This window comes from Neomonachus schauinslandi, chromosome 4, assembly GCF_002201575.2.
Source record: "Neomonachus schauinslandi chromosome 4, ASM220157v2, whole genome shotgun sequence".
NCBI lineage: Eukaryota > Metazoa > Chordata > Mammalia > Carnivora > Phocidae > Neomonachus > Neomonachus schauinslandi.
The window spans coordinates 83,092,947-83,110,378 of record NC_058406.1 but is presented as its reverse complement, the minus strand read 5'-3'; the positions used below and the strand labels follow the sequence as shown (position 1 = coordinate 83,110,378).

Sequence of the window (17,432 nt, the reverse complement as noted above, 5' to 3'; positions counted from 1 at the left end):
CTTTCCCTTAACAAATATGGCTGCCGCGCGTCCCGCCACGCAGGTTAATGCCCGGAACTGCCTCCCCATCCTCTGCAAAACCGGAAGAAGCTGATGGTGGCTGACGAGGTTCAAATCTCCCCCGCCTTCCCTCTGTTTCTGTTTCTCCGCCTCCTCAGCGGAAGCCGAGCGCCAAACTCAAATTTTAGCAGGACCGGGACTCCTTTAGGCTAGTTCCGTGGGCTGGGCCTGCTGGACTTTTCCGCTTACTGGCAGGGGCAGCGGACCAACATGAGCCAGGTTCTGTTCCAGGAGCTAGTCCCGCTGCAGGTGAAATGCAAAGACTGTGAGGAGAGGTGAGGTTCCTGGTTACCCCGTGCCCGCGGGTGGCGGTTGGGGTCCGGCCAAGGCGGGGGGAGGGGGGAAGATGGCGGCTCTGGCCAGTGGACACCGGCTTGCGGCTGGGTGTGCGGCCGGCGTCCCGGGACGCGGAGAGAGTCCCACCTGGAACCTAATGTTACCTCTCTCACCAAGTTGGCGGTTGCGGAGGGCACAGGAGGGAGAGTATGAGCAAATGGAAAGCTGACCCGCGTCAAGTTAATTTCAAAAAAAAAAAAAAAAATTTTTTTTTTTATTTTTTAGTTCTGAACGGAATCGTGGAGATTATAGTCCTACTCTTTTTGACAGAGAAAGTTAATTTTGTCCGGAGAAGTGAAGTAATTTACACGAGAACTCCGAACAAGTTCACTGCAGGGCCGACGCAAGAACTCTGTCTGGCCTTGGCTCCCAGCCCTTTTTTCGCTCTTCTTTGAATTATATTGGAAGTAAATTTAAGCTTCAGCTTAAAAAAGTTTTTATGGTGTAGTGCCTTTACATTAGTCACTAAAAATAAATTACGTTTATTATTATTATCATCGACTAAAAACAGTAGAGGAAATGATAAATTTCATTCATTCATTCATTTAACAAATACTGCTTATGGCAAAACACCTTGCTGGGTACTGGGAATATAGTGGTCAGGAAGAACAGTCCTTGTTTTCGTGGGGTTTACAGTCCAGTGGAGGAGGAAATAAAGGCCAGTCTCACATAAAAACACAAAATTACGACTTTGACAAAGGTGGTGGTGCTGTTGGGGCTTAACAGATTTGATTAGAAGTCAGGAGGTTTTGATTTTGTCTCCGTTCCGCCGCTCAGTAGCTGACTCTTGTTTCCTCATTTGTAAAACTGACATAAGGTATTACGTACATAATATGAGGATCAAATCTGAAAATGTCTGTGAAAACTAAAAGGTGTGGAAATGTGACGTTAAAAATGAAGGCATTGCTTTATTGAGTAATGTGTAGCTAGTATATAGTTCAGAATTAGGTCTAACATCAATCCGCAAGCCAGGCAAGGAGATGATACCAAGCTAGCAGCTGCATGTGGAGATGCTGTAGGGTATTTGAGTTGGTCATTCTTTTGTGCTGTCCAGTATGAGAGTCACATATGGTTATCGGACTTCTGAAATGGAGCTAATTCGAATTGATGGTGTGGTAAGAGTTAAAATGCGCATTGAGTTTTGAAGACTTACTAGGAAAAAGAATGTAAAATATTTCAATATTTATGTTGATTGTAAAGATGACACTATTTTGCATATATTGAATATGTATAATGTTGGGTATAAATTACTAACATAACAGATGTTAATAAATATATTCTGAATATCATAAACTTGGGAAATTTATATTTGACATATTGGATATATTCAAGAAAATATTACAATTAATTTACCTGTTCCTTTTAATTTTTTTTAATGTGGCTTCTAGAAAATTTGAGATTGCATATTTGGTTCATATTTGTGGCCTCCATTATATCTCTGTTGGACAGCAGTGTTCTAGAATAATTATAGAAATATAAAGGGGGGAGCATCATTTCTTACTCCAATATTGGAACTCCTAGTTCTTCTCCATTTCGTTATATTGCCATCACAGTTATCTTCTTAAAACACATTGTCAACCTTTTTACTCCTCTTGTTTAGAAACCTTTGATATATTTCTATCACCTGTAGCAGGGATCGGCAAACGGGCCCATGGGCCAGGTGGCCTTCTGCCTGTTTAAGTAAAGTTTTATTGGAACATAGCCATTCTCATTTGAGAATTGTCTGGCTGCTTTTGTGCCGTAAAGGCAGACATGAATAATTGTGACAGAGACCTTATGGCCTGCAAAGCCTAAAGTATTTACTATCTGTCCCTTTGCAGAAAATATGCTGGCCCCTGACCCATAGGGAAAGCAATCTGGACTTTAGTTAAATATTCAAGGCCAGGGCGCCTGGGTGGCTCAGTCGTTAAGCGTCTGCCTTCGGCTCAGGTCGTGATCCCAGGGTCCTGGGATCGAGTCCCGCATTGGGCTCCCTGCTCGGCGGGAAGCCTGCTTCTCCCTCTCCCACTCCCCCTGCTTGTGTTCCTGCTCTCGCTATCTCTCTCTCTGTCAAATAAATAAATAAAATCTTAAAAAAAAAAAAAATTCAAGGCCAGTTCAGCTCAGCAAGTATTTATGAATACATACTTTGTACCAGGAATTGTCCTACATGCTGAGATTGTCTGGCTTCCTCTCTCTTTATTCCCCTGCCTCCTGACAACAACAACAAAAACAATTTTCATTCTGGGCCTTAAGGAACTCACACTTTAATAGGGGAAACAAAAACATCTTCTTTGGAGAGGCAGCATAAGCACAGGTTAAGAGTTCAGGGTCTGGAGCCAGATTATCTGGGTTTAAATCCCATTTCTGTCACTTACTGATTTTGTACATTTTTTTCCTTGTGTCTCATCTTTAAATTAATGCTTATAAAAGTACCTGCCTCATGGGATAATTAGGAGCATGAAATCAGTTAATACATACAAAGTGCTTAGAACAGTGCCTGAAGCACAGTAAGCATTCACTAAACATTATTAAAGTGTGATGAATGCATGAAGTGACATCAATATACTAAAGTCATAAAGAAGGAACGTCAGTGGAAGATAACTCAGAGAACTCTGGAGGGAAGAATGCAGAATTTTGAAGCCCACGGTTTGACACCAACCTCTTTTTTCATTTTTGTTTTAGAAGTTCTTTTTCCCATATACTAGTCCATACAAGACTACTTATCCCTTGAATGTACCTGATACTCTCTCAATACCATACTTCTATTCCTGCTCTTCTCCCTGCCTCAGTTGCTTTTTCTGTCATAACCTTCAAGGTCTATCTTAAATCCCTTCACTGTAAGGACCTTTTCAGAGTTGCCCAAGTTGAAATTAATTGCCCTATTCATTTATTAGATAGCATAGTGTAGGTGAAAGGTCTGAGTTCTAATGTGGGCTCTGTAAGGTGACTTTAACCAAGTTTGTAACTGTGCACCTCAGGTTCTTCCTTTGTAAGACAGACGTAACTATTTACTTAGTAAGATTGTTGTTAAATAAGGTATATGTAAAGCACCGGGTAGATACTCAGTAGTGTAGGTGCTCAGTGTTAGTAACCCTTCCCTTCCTTCTCTTGAAGCACTAAAATACAATCAGAAGCAAGTCTGGATAGAGTCATTTAATCTAATTTGAGGACATGGACCATGTTTATTTCTGTTTGTATCCCTAGTATCCAGCATACTACGTGGCTTAGAGTAGCTTTTATTTGTTTGAATTGAAAGGTTCAGGTCACAGCTTCTAGGTGGCGGAGGTGGGCTAGAATCCAATTCTGCTAATGCCAAATCTAACTGATAGGGAGGATGTTATGTGAATTTATGCATTGTTCAGAGTATGACATTTATTTTGAGAAATAGCATTTTTTATGAGTTTTTATTGATTTGTTTTATATTGTTCCTATGACAACCATTGTAATGGAGAAAATAAGATTGTGATTTCAGATACTATATTTTCTGAAAGCTCAGGTTTTTCTACAATATACTTTGGAGGCAGGAGGGAGAGGTTTAATCTATGGGCCTTTCCTCCTCTCTTTTTCTCCCAAAACGAATGCATTATAGACATTTGGAATATATGCAACAATATCATTAATATGCTTCTTAAATTTATTAATGTGATTCTTCTGGTACTATCTAAAAGAATACTAAATGACTTCTTGATTTTTTTTAAACAAATTTATCAAGTATGACAGGACTTTTTTTTTTTTTTTAAAGATTTTATTTATATATTTGAGAGAGAGAATGAGACAGAGAGAGAGAGAGAGCACAAGATGGGGGAGGGTAAGAGGGATAAGCAGGTTCCCCGCCGAGCAGGGAGCCCGATGCGGGACTCGATCCCGGAACTCCAGGATCATGACCTGAGCCAAAGGCAGTCGCTTAACCAACTGAGCCACCCAGGCGCCCCAAGTATGACAGGACTTTTGAAAGTGTATGTTACCATAAAAAGTTATCTACTGCAGTGTTACATCCCCTGTGGCAGTATGTTTTAGAAAAAACTTCAAGACAAAAACCAAACATAATGACAATGTAGATCTGAAAATGTCCTCACAAACCTAACTCAATTCACTTATCGTACAAATTAGGAAATTAAAAGGTTTTTTCCCCCAAGAATACTTAATTTTTTTTTTAAAGATTTTACTTATTTGCCAGAGGAGAGAGTAAAAGCATGTGTGCACAAGCAGGGGGAGTGGGAGAGGGACTGGATCCAAGGACCCTGGCATCATGACCTAAGCCTAAGGCTTAAGCAACTGAGCTACCCAGGCGTCCCAAGAATATGTCATTTAAGTAGAGTTAGAGTAGAAATTTGCGCTAGATAATAGAAACATAGAAAAACATTTTCTTGTTCTAAAAATAATTCTTCCTGGGGGTGCCTGGGTGGCTCAGTTGGTTAAGTGACTGCCTTCGGCTCAGGTCATGATCTCAGGGTCCTGGGATTGAGCCCCACATCGGGCTCCCTGCTCAGTGGGAAGCCTGCTTCTCCCTTTCCCACTCCCCCTTGTGTTCCCTCTCTCGCTGTCTCTCTCTGTCAAATAAATAAATAAAATCTTTAAAAAAATAAAATAAAATTGATTCTTCCTGGGGCGTCTGCCTTCGGCTCGAGTCATGATCCCAGGCTTTTGGGATTGAGCCCCGCATCGGGCTCCCCGCTCAGTGGGAAGCCTGCTTCTCCCTCTCCCGCTCCCCCTGCTTGTGTTCCCTCTCTCGCTGTCTCTCTCTGTCAAATAAATAAATAAATAAAATCTTAAAAAAAAAAAAAATTCTTCCTATCTGTGGTATTTGCCAGTGCTGCTTGTTCCTTTTCAGATAACAAGTTATGGTAACCTTGGGGCGCCTGGGTGGCTCAGTCGTTAAGCGTCTGCCTTCAGCTCAGGTCATGATCCCAGGGTCCTGGGATCGAGCCCTGCATTGGGCTCCCTGCTCAGCGGGGAGCCTGCGTCTCCCTTTCCCACTCCACCTGCTTGTGTTCCCTCTCTCCTGTCTCTCTCTCTGTCAAATAAATAAATAAAATCTTAAAAAAAAAAAAAAGTTATGGTAACCTTATCATCTGGTAACCTCATCATGCTAAGATTTAGCATCCAATCATATGTTCAATAGGAAATTTAACTAAAATGACATAAAAAGCCAAAATAAAAATTTCAAGTTGTAGCATAAAAAAATCTGGACAATTGAATCTGGCCTTGCTCAACTATTAACTAGTTTTTCCAACGCTTGGCTGCTAGGTCTATACTTTTTACTTCTGCAGTAGATAAGTAGCAGAATGTGGGAAAATTTTAAAACACATCTTAAGATGTTTAAGAATAGCTTAAAATTGAACAAATTCTATTTGTTTACTTTTGTTTCCTACATATCAGGGAAAGACCATTGTTTTTTTTTTTTTAAAGATTTTATTTATTTATTTGAGACAGAGAGAATGAGAGACAGAGAGCATGAGAGGGAGGAAGGTCAGAGGGAGAAGCAGACTCCCTGCCGAGCAGGGAGCCCGATGCGGGACTCGATCCCGGGACTCCAGGATCATGACCTGAGCCGAAGGCAGTGGCTTAACCAACTGAGCCACCCAGGCGCCCCAAGACCATTGTTTTTTAATTCTAGCAGAATATAGAACTTTTGTGCAGAGATGTTTTTTCACCAATTTTTCCCTTTATTTCCTTGATCATTTAAACATCTTTGCTCAGTTTGATTAATGGTTATGAGCACCTTGATTTATATGCCTCTGTCTGATACTGAATTCTCTCAGATGCAGTAGAGAATGTGGAAAGCTATGGTTTCTTTTGGAGTTCAGAGTTACTCTAGGTTAAGGTGGATAATAAACTGTTGACACACTTCCATGGAGGTATTGCACAGGGACTATATTGAACAGATGTAGTTGGTGGATTTTGTGTATGTATAAGGGAGGGGAATGTGTTATCTTACTTTCTGGATTGTAAACATTCCATGTATTCCAATACTGCTTCACATTTTAAGTTTTTCAAATGGAATCTCATAAATCAATTTGATCATTTGAATTGGTAATTATTTTTAATGTGGGAAGTTGTTATTAAATTGATGGTTTGTTTGGCTTTCAGTAGATGCTATTTTAGAATCCGGGCAGTAGGTTATATTCCAGACTAGTAATGGGAATTCCACATTGTTTATCTCATTGAATTCTCACAACAGTCCCATTTTACAGGAGAGAAAAATATAATCTCTGGTTAAAAACCTGATTACTTACTAGTGGAAGAACAGGAACTTAAACTCCAAAACTGGTATGCTTCCCAAATATCCTTTCATAACTTAGGGAAAACCTGTGGACGATCTTGCAGCTTAAGACTGAAAACTTCAGCTAATACAAATGACAGTGCTAACTCATTTCATATGATTGTTTCTGACAATTGGGTATATCTTTTCATATAGGAGAGTAAATGTTAGAGTGAGCATTGAACTACAATCAGTTTCCAATCCAGTTCACAGAAAGGTTGGTATTAATTTCTTTTGAAATATTTTCATTTTTTTTTTTTGAAATGGAATTTCTATGCGTTATAATTATTTTTGTTCTTTAAGAACATGAGATCTTTTGTTACACCAGCTTGCTTTTTAGTTTTGGGCCAGTTTGTAACTTGCAAATCTGGGGTGGTAGAATCTACTAAGACAACAACTGAGAGATTATTATACCATATGTTTCTTTCTTCTTCTTTCTTTTTTTTTTTTTTTTTTTTTTTTTTTTTTTTTTTTAAAGATTTTATTTATTTATTTGACAGAGAGAGACATAGCGAGAGCAGGGACACAAGCAGGGGGAGTGGGAGAGGGAGAAGCAGGCTTCCCGCAGAGCAGGGAGCCCGATGCGGGGCTCGATCCCAGGACCCTGGGATCATGACCTGAGCCGAAGGCAGACGCTTAACGACTGAGCCACCCAGGCGCCCCTCTTCTTCTTTCTTTTTTAAGATTTTACTTATTTATTTATTTATTTGAGGGGGGTGGAGTGCGTGTGTGGGGGAGGGGGCAGAGGGGGAGAGAGAGAGAGTCTCAAGCAGACTCCTCACTGAGCGAGCCCAACTCAGGGCTTGATCTCATGACCCTGAAATTATGACCTGAGCTGAAATCAAGAGTCAGATGCCCCACTGACTTAGCCACCCAGGTGCCCCTATATCATCTGTTTCTAAAGCATACAGGAAGGATTGGGGATTGGGAGAATTGGGGGTTAGATTTGCCCAATGCACTTAAACGTTGCTGGAATATAAATTGCTACCCTGTAGAATTGGCATTTCATGTTGTACATGTGAGGATAGAATAAGTTGAAGTACTGCAGGGAGATATTTTTGAATCTTTGCCTTTTGAAGGGAGTCATTTAGAGCATCAGTCCTATATGATCTTCAGAAGTATGAGTCATTAGTGATATGGATACAGACAAGATGACTAAGAAATACAGCATCTGTTTTCTCTGTGTCATAGCTTTCCCTAAACATGATATTCAAGGACCTTGTACTATTAGTAGTAGCTTCAGTTTTTTTTATAGCATCTTGGGGTGAATTTCAAGAAGTACTTCTGTAGAAGCTGCCTTCAGGCAGGACATTCTGAGGCAGAGCAAATACCTAGATTGCTAATTTTCTGGAGTAGAGATTATATGTTATATTTTTTACATGTTATTCCTTAGGCCTGTTGCACCTCTTCATTTTCTAGCTCTACCCATAAGTGGTTTAGATTTTTCTAGGACCCTAGCAGTTCCTCAGTAGCCACGAGTAGATTTTATTTCAAAGTGGAAGCTTATTCTTAACCTGAATGCTGATTCATTCTTCATTAGGCCTCCATCATCTTGTTACTATGCCTGTTTTCTTTATATCAGTGTTCTCTAAAATACGTAATTTCTGTGTACTTCTCTGTCAGCATTAGCTGCTGTCATGTTCTGCGATACTGTAAATTTATGTAGAAAGTGGTCTTTATGAAAGATATTCGCTTAATGTGAAACTGAAAACAGATGGGAGTTCCATGTCAGCGGCCACCTGGAGTAGGAGAGAATAGCCCTTAGGAAGAAGCCCTGGCAACATGTTACTTGATACCCCTGTCTTCTGCCTGAGACACAAATGCTCCTTTTCTAGGATACATGATTGCTTGTCATTTCAGCTGATATATTGCCACTTTTGAAATATCAGATAATTAACTTATGGGAAACTGAAAATAAAATTGAATATGGTGTGGTCAGTGGTAGCATGTTTTTATCATGCTATAGTGCAGCAAGGACCGGTTCTCAATTTTCCTAAGCCTCTAACAGGATGGTATTCCTCAATTTTCAACTCCTAGCATTTAACTAGTTTTTATAGACCCCCACATGGCTCTCAAGGAGCAGAATATCTACCCCTGTTTAAGATTTTTAAGTCTCTTAAAGACTAATGAAAACCCAGCTGCACCAGAAAACAAAGTCATCTGAAGTATATTGGTGATACATTGTTGTTACTGGATAATTTCACTTCTAAGAAGGAAGAAATTACTCTAAAAGCCTGGTCTATTGAAAACATTAAAAAATAACAATCTTTCTTTTAGGATTTAGTTATCCGTCTGACTGATGATACTGATCCATTTTTTCTGTATAACCTTGTTATATCTGAGGAAGATTTTCAGAGGTAACTAAATTTATTTTTCTGTTTTTATATTTAATTTAGGAAATAAGTTTTATTGATGTATTGGTAGTATTCTCTTTGAAATGCAGCCTATTAGGAACATTTAGGTATTTTGAGAATACTGGACTGCTTATACTATAATTATTCAGGATGTTTTTGAAAGTAAATATTTCATAGCTTATCAGAATTCTGCTTACAACAGCTCAAATTTGGAGCTTTAGATAAATATATTGACCTTTTCCCTCCCATTGAATAAATTCTTAAAAACAGAGTTCTCTAGTTCTTGATTATAATGGATATTCGGTAAATAAAAAAAGAATGTTTTAGGGTTTTAATTAAAGATAGTAATTAAATTTTTAAAAAATCTCTTTTCTTCTGTATAGCTTAAAATTCCAGCAAGGCCTTTTGGTAGACTTCTTGGCTTTCCCACAAAAATTTATAGATCTCCTTCAGCAATGTACTCAAGAACATGCCAAAGAAATTCCAAGGTAAGTCTCGTAAGAGCACTACATCATTAAAATTCTCTCAAGAGAAACTCTTCTTTGTAAGACAAATTGATGGCAAAATATTTTCTATGTGGTATTAGTACTCCTGTCTATTTTTGACTGGGTTTAGGGCTATTAAATGTCAAATTTTAAGGAATCATGGTTAAAATCAGAATATTTACCCCTTAATTTTCATGTCCTGACAGAGTCATTAAAGCTATCTGAAATATTTAACAGCATCGTATATGATTTTATAATGAACTTGGATAAGAGGAATAAGATTTTGTGTTTATATGTGTATATTCATGTTTGTCTGATGCTAAAGCCTGATCCTTTCATTGTAAAGTTCACTAACCTTTTATCTGTTGGTTTCATCAATTGATGATTGTTGTTGAATCAATTATTTTGTTAGGAACTACAAAGTTATGCATTTCTAATTCTGTCATTCTTTTTATATTTATTAGGTATAATTCTTTTATAAAGAAGAACTTTTCCTCATCAGTTTGGGCTATTTGATTACTATGGAAAGGAAAGGATAAATGCTTAATTCTTTTAAATTGTCAATTTTTAGAATAAAGAGTTGTTACTCTAGTTACTTTTGTGTTTTCAATCGGTTTTTGGTTTGTTTTTATTTTTCTACTTTGTCTTTCATTGTGAACTCCCACGGACATTTGTATATTCACTGTATTTCAGTGAATCCTTTTTCTATTTCTTGCTCAATTTTTCCATTTTACTCTTAGTTTATTCAGTTTTACCATTGGGAGTCCTTTTATATTGGCCCCTGTGATTCCAATATGCCTCCTTTCCCAGTGCTTCTCAGCATCAATGATTCACTGGAGCTTATGATTCAGTGGGAGAATTTCACTATCTCATAAGTGTTGTTATATTGTGACACTTTCTTTTCAAAGGTTTTTGCTACAGTTAGTTTCTCCAGCACCTATTTTGGATAACTTACCTGCCTTTTTAAATGTGGTAGAGACAAATCCTTTTAAGCATCTTACACACCTCTCACTAAAACTTCTACCTGGAAATGATGTGGAAATAAAGAAGTTTTTAGCTGGCTGTTTGAAATGTAGCAAGGTAAGATTTAAATTTAAGTTATTCTTTTAAAAATGAGCACCAAAAGACTCTGATAAGTCACTGAGGAGTTAGAGTGCAATTAGTTTTTGTTTTCAGAATAAAGTATTGTTAAAGATGTCTAGTAAGTTTTTATAATATGTAAGGAATTTATTTTTACTTTATTGTTCTTTTTTTTTTTTTTTCCATTTAATCAAGATACAGTGAGGGTAGAACTGGGCCAAAAATTGAAAAACTAGGTCCCATGGTTTTTATTAATTTTCTGTGATCTGGGTAGGTCACTTAAACTGTTTTATCATAGTTTCATCAGCTGGTAGATAAGTAGGGAAATATCTACTACCCTATTACATCTGTCTCAAATGAGGAAAAAGATATGAAAGTATCTTGAGAATTACAAAGTGCTCTATAATTTTATAAGGTATATGGAGCAAGAATACAACATTAGGATGCCTCTTCAGAGTTTTCATAAAGACTTTTTAGTCAAATGCTATAGATTAGTGCATCTCAGATTTTAATGGTATGCAAATCCTCTAGAGATCTTGCTCATTCTGATTGTGAATCAGAAGGTCTGAAGTGGAACCCAAAATTCTGCATTTTTAGCAAACTCTCAGGGTGATGCTGATGCTATACTTTGAGTAGCACAGCTACAGATGATTAAATTGTAAACTGCGTAATTTTATTGTTTTTATAAATAGGAAGAAAAATTATCATTGATGCAATCACTAGATGATGTTACTAGGCAACTGAATTTCACACAAAAGGTAATTCAGATTTCATTTTGTTTCTGTGAGTCCTCCAAACACTGGCTCTGAATTGCTTCTCGAATCCTATCCAGGCTTTTGTGTATTATTTTTTAAAGCATGTTCCTTTGAATTCCCTCTCCTTTTTGCCACCTTTCCCCTATCAGCAAATTATCTTAATCTGATTGCTTTCTCTGATAGTTGATTCCATCCAAACATTTCTGTTACCTTCAATATATAACACATTCCTTTCAGGTCTTCATTAAATAATATATAGTACCTGTCATATGTTAGTTCTTTGCTCTTTTATTCACCTCACTCCTCCTGTCTAAAATGATGTTTTGGTTCATATTTTCTAAACCTTTCCCTTCCATACTTGTGTTATGACTTCTTTTGATAGGCTTATTATCATTTCAGTTATAGCTACTACCTTTTTGCCCTTAGTCCTTGAAACCGAAGACCGTATCTGATAAGTGGCATGGCTTCAGGCAGAAATTGTCCTGTACAATGTAGCCCATCTAGGAAATCTATGTTACTAGGTTTGATATGTATAAGTGAACCACTCCATATAACTGACTTGCTCTACCCTGGTTTACTTTATTTCTTAATGTCAGAGGAGAGGATTAGGTAGTGAAGAGCCAGATTTAACTAAAAGGTTAAAGATAGTTAAGCTTGACTTCTGGACCATGTTAGCTCTAAAATTCTTTTATTCTAATCTTGATTTCCTCAAATTAAAAAAAAAAAATCTGTGTAGGAAAAGGCTTTGAGTATGTTTTGGAAAGCTGGGATTCCTTTTCTTTAATATCCTTTGCAAATATTGCCATGTTCTAAGCTAATAACATTCACAAGACTGTCTTAATATTTTGTGTTGAACTCTAATACAGACATTATCAGAAAAAATCCAAGAATTAGATAAGTTGCAGAATGAATGGGCATCACACACAGCTGCATTGTCAAATAAACATTCCCAGGAACTGACAAATGAGAAAGAAAAGGCCTTGCAGGTATGAATGTTAAAGAAAATAGAAAATTATTTTGTTGCTGCTGTTAGTCATTTTGTTAGTTATAAAAGTAATATATGCTTGCTTTAATATGTTCAAACATTACAGAAGTATATAAAAAAAAATGTTGCTCATTAAAAGTCTTATTACCTAGAGGTAATTTATATACATTTTGATATGTTTTCCCAGTCTTTTCTCTTTATATGTAAATAATGTGTCCTTTATAAATATTTGTTCATATTTATAAATTTAGAAATATGTAAATTATATATTTGTACACACATAGTGGATTTTGGTTGTATTCTATGCTAATGAGGTCCCACAGTATATATTGATTGTAACTTTTTTCACCTAACATGACATCATAGGTCATTCTTTATCAGTTCAGATATTCCTTTTTAGTGGCTGCATAGTATTCATTATTTGGGTACAACATAAATTAACTACTTACCCAACTGGTGGGCATTTAAATGCTTCAGTATTTTGGCTGATGCAAATAAACTACAGTGAACATTCTTTGTTCCTAGAAGTGAGATTGCAATATACCTATTAAGATACTAATGGATATTGCAAATTTGCTAGCCAGAAAGGTTGTACCAAGTCTAAAAGATAGTGTATGACATTACTTATTTCCCCATATTCTTTTTTTTCATTTTTATTAAGTTTTTAATTTTAATTCCAGTATAGTTAACATACAGTGTTGTATTAGTTTCAGGTGTATGATATAGTAATTCAACAATAATATACATTACTGAGTGTTCATCATAAGTGTACTCTTTAATCTCCATCACCTGTTTTACCTATTCCCCCACCCCATGCCCCTGCGCAGATAACCATCAGTTTATTCTCTATAATTAAGAGTCTCTTTCTTGGTTTGTCTTTTTTTCCTTTGTCCATTTGCTTTTTTTTCTGAAATTCCACATATGAGTGAAATCATATGGTATTTGTCTTTCTCTGATTTACTTACTTTGCTTAGCCTTATACTCTAGCTCCATCCATGTTGTTGCAAATGGCAAGATTTCATTCTTTTTATGGCTGAATAGTTATATATATATATATAATGGGATATAATATAAATATATACATATAATGGAATATAAATATATACACACACACACACACACATACAAACACCCCACATCTTTATCCATTCATCTATCGGTAGACTCTTGGGCTGCTTCCATAATTTGGCTATTATAAATAATGTTGCAATAAACATAGGGGTGCATATATCCTTTTGAATTAGTGTTTTTGTATTCTTTGGGTAAATACACCGTAGTGTGATTACTGGATAGTAGGATAGTTCTATTTTTTTTTTTTAACTTTATTTTCTTTAGTAATCTCTACACCCAATCTGGGGCTCAAACCCACGACCCTGAGATCAAGAGTCATACGTTCTTCTGACTGAGCCAGCCAGGAGCCCTTATGGGTAGTTCCTTTTTTTTTTTTTTTAATTTTATTTATTTATTTGACAGAGAGAGACACAGCGAGAGAAGGAACACAAGCAGGGGGAGTGGGAGAGGGAAAAGCAGGCTTCCTGCTGAGCTGGGAGCCCGATGCGGGGCTTGATCCCAGGACCCTGGGATCATGACCTGAGCCGAAGGCAGACACTTAACCGACTGAGCCACCCAGGCGCCCATGGGTAGTTCTATTTTTAATTTTTTAAAACAATTATTTATTTATTTATTTATTTATTTTAGAGAGAGAGAATGAGAGAGAATGAGCAGGGAAAGTGGCAGAGAGAGAGGAGAAGCAGACTCCCTGTTAGGAGCCCGATGCAGGTCTCTATCCCAGGACGCTGGGATCATGACCTGAGCTGAAGGCAGATGTGTAACGTGCTGTCCACCCAGGTGCCCTTCTATTTTTAATTTTTTGAAGAACCTCCATACTGTTCCACAGCAGCTGCACCAGTTTACATGAGGTGCATGAGGGTTCCTTTTTCTCCACATCCTCAGCAACACTTGTTTCTTGTGTTTTTGATTGTAACCATTCTGACAGGTGTGAGATGATAGCTCATTGTACTTTAGATTTACATTTCCCTGATGATGATATTGAGCATCTTTTCATTTGTCTGTAGGCCATCTGTGTCTTCTTTGGAGAAATGTCTATTCATGTGTTCTGTCCATTTTTTTTACTGGATTGTTTGTTTTATTGGCATTGAGTTGTATCAGTTTTTTGTATATTTTGGATGCTAGCCCTTAATCAGATATGTCCTTTGCAAATATCTTCTATTCAATAGGTTGCCTTTTAGTTTTGTTAGTTGTTCCCTTCACTGTGCAGAAGCTTTTTATTTTGATGTAGTCCCAATAGTTTATTTTTGCTTTTCTTTCCCTTGCCTCAGGAGATATATCTAGAAGAATGTTGCTATGGCCAGCGTCAGAGAAATTACTGCCTGTGCTCTCTTCTAGGATTTTTATGGTCTCAGGTCTCACATTTAGGACTTTAATCCATTTAGAGTTTATCTTTGTGTATGGTGTAAGAAAGTGGTTCAGTTTCCTTCTTTTGCATGTACCCGTCCAGTTTTCCCAGTACCATTTGTTGAAGAGACTCTCTTTTTCCCATTGCCTATTACTGCCTCTTTTCTCAAAGATTAATTGACCATATAATCGTGGGTTTGTTTTGGGCTTTCTGTCCTGTTCTCTTGTTCTCTGTGTCTGTTTTTGTGCCAATACCATACTGTTTTGATTACTACAGCTTTGTAATATAACTTGAAGTCTGGGATTTTGATACATCCAGCTTTGTTGTTGTTTTTTTCTTCTAGATTGTTTTGGCTATTTGGGGTCTTTTGTGCCTTCATACAAATTTTAGGATTATTTGTTCTAGTTCTGTGAAAAATGCTGTTGGTATTTTGATAGGGATTACATTAAATGTGTAGATTGCTTTGGGTAATGACGTTTTAACAGTATTTGTTCTTCTAATCCATGAGCATGGAATATCTTTCCATTTGTTTCTGTCAGTTTTAGTTTCTTTCATCAATGTTTTATAGTTTTCAGAGTATAGGTCTTTTACCTCCTTGGTTAGATTTATTCCTAGGTATCTTATTTTTGTACAATTATAAATGGGATTACTTTCTTAATTTCTCTTTCTGTTGCTTTATTATTAGTGTATAGAAATGCAATGGATTTCTATACATAGATTTTGTATACTATGATCTTACTGAATTCATTTATTCTAGTAACTTTTGGTGGAGGTTTTAGAGTTTTCTATATATAGTATCATGTCATCTGCAAATAGTGAAAATTTTATTTCTTCCTTACCAATCTGGATGCCTTTTATTTCTTTTTCTTGTCTGATTTCTGTGCCTAAGACTTCTAGTACTATGTTGAATAAAAGTGGTGAGAGTGGACATCCTTGTGTTGTTCCTGATCTTGGAAAACCATTCAGGATGATGTTAGCTGTGGGTTTTTCATAAATGGCCTTTATTATGTTGAGGTATGTTCCCTCTAAATGTACCTTGTTGAGGGTTTTTATCATGAATTGATGTACTTTGTCAAATACTTTTTCTGCATCTATTGAGATGATCATGTGGTTTTTATCCTTTGTTATTGATATGTGTTAACATTGATTGATTTGTGAATATTGATCCATCCTGGCAACCCAGGAATAAATCCCTCTTGATCATGGTGAATGATTTTTTTTTTTCGTGTATTTGAATTTGGTTTGCTACTATTTTGTTGGGGATTTTTGCATCTATGTTCACTAGGGATATTGGCTTGAAGTTTCCTTTTTTTGTTGTGTCTTTATCTGATCTTGGTGTCACGGTACTGCAGGCCTCCTAGAATGAATTTGGAAGTTTTCCTTTCTCTTTTATTTTTTGGAATAGTTTGAAAAGAATAGGTGTTCACTCTTCTTTAAATATTTGGTTGAATTTACCTATGAAGCCATCTGGTCCTGGGCTTTTGTTTGTGGGGAGATTTTTCATTACTGATTCAATTTCATTGCTGGTAATCGGTCTGAACTTTCTCTTTCTTCCTGAGTTTTTTTTGGGAGGTTATATGCTTCTAGGAATTTATTCATTTCTTCTAGGTTGTCCAATTTGTTAGCATATAATTTTTCATAATTCTCTTGTGACCCTTTGTATTTTTTTTTTTTTTTTTTGATGAGTCTAGCTAAAGGTTTATCAATTTTGTTGATCTTTTCAAAGAACCAGCTCCTGGTTTCATTGATCTGTCCTTTTTTGTTGTTATTGTTGTTGTTTTTTCGTTTCTGTGTCATTTATTTTTGCTATAATTTTTATTTCCTTCTGCTGGTTTTGGGTTTTGTTTATTCTTTGGCTCCTTTAGGTGTAAGGTTAGGTTGTTTATTTGAGATTTTTCTTGCTTCTTGAGGTAGGCCAATATTGCTAGAAACTTCCCTCTTAGAACAGCTTTTGCTGCCTCCTAAAGATTTTGAACCATTTTTTCATTTTCATTTTTTTGCATGTATTTTTTGATATCCTTTTTGATTTCTTGATTGTCCTATTCGTTGTTTAGCAACATATTATTTAACCTCCATGTATCTGTACTCTTTCCAGATTTTTTTTTTTTTTTTTGGTGATTGATTTCTAATTTCATAGCATTGTGGTCAGAAAAGATGAATGGAATGACTTTGATCTTTTTGAATTTGTTGAGGCTTGTTTTATGGTCTAAAGAATGTGTAGTCTGCTGTTTTCTGATGGAATGCTTTGTATATATTATTAAATCTGTCTTGTCAATATGTCATTCAAAAGCACTGTTTCCTTGTTGATATTCTGTTTTGATGATCTGTCCATTGATGTAAGTGGGATTTTAAAGTCCTTTACTATTATTGTATTACTGTCAATTCACTCCTTTATGTTTGCTATTAGCTGCTTTATGTATTTGGGGCTCCTCAGATATGTTGGGTGCATTAAAAATATATGTTGGGTGCATAAATATCTACAATTTTTATATCTTCTTGTTGGATTGTCTCCTTAATAATTACACAGTGTCCTTGTCTCTTGTTATAGTCTTTTTTTTTTTTTCTTCAAATTTTTATTTACATTCAAGTTAACATATAGTACAATATTGGTTTCAGGAGTAGAATTTAGTGATTCATCACTTACATATAACACTTAATACTCATTATAACAAGTGCCCTCCTTAATACCCATCACCCACTTAGCCTGTCCCCCACCC

The 17,432-nt window shown here is 36.5% G+C and overlaps 1 protein-coding gene across 1 annotated transcript in view; it reads left to right on the top strand.

The window, feature by feature from the left end:
• The first annotated feature begins 182 nt into the window (after positions 1–182).
• Positions 183–17,432, top strand: part of SASS6 (SAS-6 centriolar assembly protein) — a 53,553-nt gene continuing 36,303 nt past the window's right edge. The window contains exons 1-7 of the mRNA XM_021690216.1: positions 183–335; positions 6,797–6,857; positions 8,918–8,997; positions 9,378–9,482; positions 10,388–10,559; positions 11,252–11,317; positions 12,181–12,300. Of these exons, the coding sequence (XP_021545891.1) occupies positions 271–335; positions 6,797–6,857; positions 8,918–8,997; positions 9,378–9,482; positions 10,388–10,559; positions 11,252–11,317; positions 12,181–12,300 (669 nt within the window). The 5' untranslated portion in view covers positions 183–270. The remainder of the gene's footprint in view (positions 336–6,796; positions 6,858–8,917; positions 8,998–9,377; positions 9,483–10,387; positions 10,560–11,251; positions 11,318–12,180; positions 12,301–17,432) is intronic.